Raw genomic sequence first — 3,488 nt, 5'->3', positions numbered from 1 at the left:
TTGGTATTTTAATAGGGATTGCATTGAATCTGTAGATCACTTTGGGTAGTATAGACATCTTAACGATGTTGATTCTGCTGACCCACGAACATGGTGTGGTTTTCCACCTGTTTACGTCCTCTGCTATTTCCTTCTTCAGTGTTTCATAGTTCTCCCTGTAGAGGTCTTTTACCTCCTTAGTTAAATATATTCCTAGATACTTTATTTTCTTTGTTGCTATTGTGAAGGGAATTGAGTCTTTGATTTGGATCTTGGTGTGACTGCTATTGGCGTATATGAAAGCTTCTGATTTGTGTGTATTGATTTTATAAGCATGTTTAATTCTGTCACACAAAAGATATGTGTTAAGCAAACCTATTACCCTCTTTTTTTTTCCAGCTGTTCGGGGGTCTCGTCTGGATTTTGGTCGCCTCCTCCAATGTTCCTCTACCTCTGCTACAAGGATGGGTCATGTTTGTGTCCGTGGCAGCTTTTTTCTTTTCCCTTCTCTTCCTGGGTGTGTTTCTCTCTGGCATGGTGACCCAAATTGATGCCAACTGGAATTTCCTGGTAAGGGATTTTTATTTTAAGTATATTGTAAGAAAATGTGAGAAATTTTTATCTCATTCTGTTCTGAAATGCCTGAGTCCCTGTAATGTTTAATGTTTCTAATGAGAGATAATAAGTCAGACCACAGGGGCTGCTGCAGTGTCTTGTGCTTGCTTTGCTGGACAACAGGGTTCCCATTTGTGAAATACCCATATTGATAGAGCTGAGAAATCACTCTGTTAGTCCTTTATGACACAGATGACTTTTACTCAAAAACTGCTTCATTTCATACAACAAAATAATTGCATTACAATTTTTGAATAATTAAACAAATGCCTTTGGGAGATGAATGTTGTCACACATATCCTGAAATTTTTCATTGATTTCTGCTTCAGATATTTAAATATGTATATATATCCTTTTGAAAAAACAAGTAGTTATATATCCTGCTCTCAAAATACTAGAAAAGGGGATGTTTTATATTTCTAATCAATCCCTGTCCTAAATTAACAAGAATTGGTAAGATTTAAAAAATGAATTTGCAATAAACACAATTTTTAAAATGATGACACCATTAATTCGGATCAACTTACTTTTCATTTTTCTATGTGATATATGGAGCCTCTCTCTCATGCTTGTGGTCATTCACTGTCTGAGATTATTTTAGAATGGCCCAGTGGATCACAAGTTCCAATCTATGATGGACAGTGTTTAGTGAAGGTCATGAAGAACCACCATCAGGTTCTGATCACACTTTGGTGTTTCAGAAACTTAAACCAGACCTTCAAATAGGCTTTGTATATATGTTCCTTTCAAGCATAATAGTATTCATATTTTATTCAGCAGCTTCAGGGCAGATGTTAGAGGAAAATACCTGTTGTTGTTTTGTTTATAGAGCATAAGGGGAACTGTAATCTCAAATGTTATCAGCAGTGAAGTCTAGGGAATGTGGCTGTCCTTTAAGCCAGCCTGGGTACAAATGGCCTGGCTTAGTATAAAGCTAAGAAGGAAGTGGTGTGCAGTGGTTATATCCTGCACAGGCTTGCAGCTTAGGTCTTGTCTGTTTAGTATCTGCATAGTTTTGGGCAAAGTAGTTAACCTCTCTAAATTTTAATTTCTTTCTCTATAAAATGGTAATAATACTACTTATTTTGTCAGATGCTCTTAAAGAATAACAGAAATAGTATCTTATAAAGTGCTTAGGCTGGACTATAGTAAGGAATCAGTAATCATAACTCCTGAAAGACACTGAAACTTACAGTTTTGGAACTTTAAAAGTTCTTCCATTTTTTAGGTTGCTAATACAGGGTGCTCTTCCACTTTTCCCTTAATTTCTCATTAATGATGAGAAAATATTTTTTAATACTTGGTCATGTGATGAAGATTAAAGGTCCCTATTTAGACTGCAGATAGATACTAAATTTCCTCTTTCTAAATGCCTGGCTTTCTCATAATAATATATGAATGAGTCAGCTGATCCCTAATGTTGGTAAGGGCTAATGGGTTATTTTAGTATCAGGCTCACAGATGATACTAGGCCAACACCCCTACTGGAACTTCAGTGCTGGGTAATGCATAATCACTGCTCCGGTCTAGTGCCCCTCCCCAAGTGCTGTGCCACCCACTACCCTGGCTCTTCCTCTGGGACCTTCCTAGGTCTCCTAATAGCCCAGCAATTGAAGGGTTAATACCTGGAAAAGTGGCATCTCCTGGTTCCTGCAGTGTCCAGCATTCTTTCTAATTGGTTGATGCACAGGCCTTACCAGTGCTTCAATGTTTTTTGGACATGATTCCTGGTCTCATTAAACATATCTATACCATCTTTTTTTTTTCCTTTTGCATTTATTGAGTCTTATTTTTGGTATGGAGTATAATCATTAATATCTTTATTAATTTATTTGTTTTTCTATATTTGCATTTCCCATTTGTAGCATTCTATCTAAGGTCCAGAAAATAGAATGTAAGAGTTTTTGTTGTTGTTTTAGTTATATCATTATATGAAAGTAACAATTGATATTGGAAAGACCTATCAGTCTGTTCCATAGGTCTCCTGCAAAGATTATCCTGTGATTTTTTAGCTGGAGTAGTCTACTTTCACTGAGGAAAAAAATGGTAATAGCAACACACCCCCCATGGTACAGTGGTTGTCACTGCACGGGATCCATCATATGGTGGGTGTAATTTCAAATAACCAACTCTTGATTTCAAAGAGTTGATTAAGTGTTACCCCCATTTAGAAAGGGTTCCTTTTTCCCTCTTCTTTTGTGATTTTCTTCATTCTTAGTCATTTTTGATTTCATCATTTGCTTTTGATAGGTTTGGTAATATATCTTGTACACTGTCAGCCAGAAGAATTTTTGAGCTGTGCATATCATGGAATTGTCACAGGTGGTAACAATTTTTAATTGCCACATTCCGAAACTGTTAGACATTATTTACTCAAAAAATAATTGTTTTTCCCTGTGATAATAGTTTAGTGCCACCTTCTACCATGCTTGAGGGAAGCAAGAATGCATTTTGATCAAAAATTTATTTTCTAGAAGTATTTTTTATCTATGATATTGACTATAATAATTCTTATGGTTTTTATTGTTCATGAAATTAAAGTAATATTCATGGTAGGTAGCACCAGGATTTGTTCCTAAGCTTTCTAGCTTTGGTATATTCTTGCACACATCCTACACATAGCGGGAATTATAATAAGACACCCAGGATGGCCAGTTATAAATGTGGGTGTTGGTCTCTAGTGGTTGGGAATATTTATTGAGTACCTGGTCCTATAGTAGGCCCTAGAAATACAGTGGTGAACAAGACAGGCCTAGTAGTAGCTCTCAAAGAGTTTGTTGTAATAAACAATGGGAGTTAAAAAAAAAAACCACACACACACACACACACACACACACACACATAATACACAGTTAATGCATTCATTAAAATAATGTTAATAGCCAAGAAGGGAA

General features: G+C 36.0%; 1 protein-coding gene across 1 annotated transcript in view; it reads left to right on the top strand.

Moving 5' to 3' along the window:
- MAL2 (mal, T-cell differentiation protein 2) overlaps positions 1–3,488 on the top strand; it is a 47,318-nt gene that overhangs the window by 19,424 nt on the left and 24,406 nt on the right. The window contains exon 2 of the mRNA XM_012646556.1: positions 379–549. Within this exon, the coding sequence (XP_012502010.1) occupies positions 379–549 (171 nt within the window). The remainder of the gene's footprint in view (positions 1–378; positions 550–3,488) is intronic.

This window comes from Propithecus coquereli, unplaced genomic scaffold, assembly GCF_000956105.1.
Source record: "Propithecus coquereli isolate 6110/MARCELLA unplaced genomic scaffold, Pcoq_1.0 Scaffold247, whole genome shotgun sequence".
Classification (NCBI taxonomy): Eukaryota; Metazoa; Chordata; class Mammalia; order Primates; family Indriidae; genus Propithecus; species Propithecus coquereli.
The sequence above is the reverse complement of the archived record's forward strand: the minus strand, read 5'-3'. Positions and strand labels throughout refer to the sequence as shown.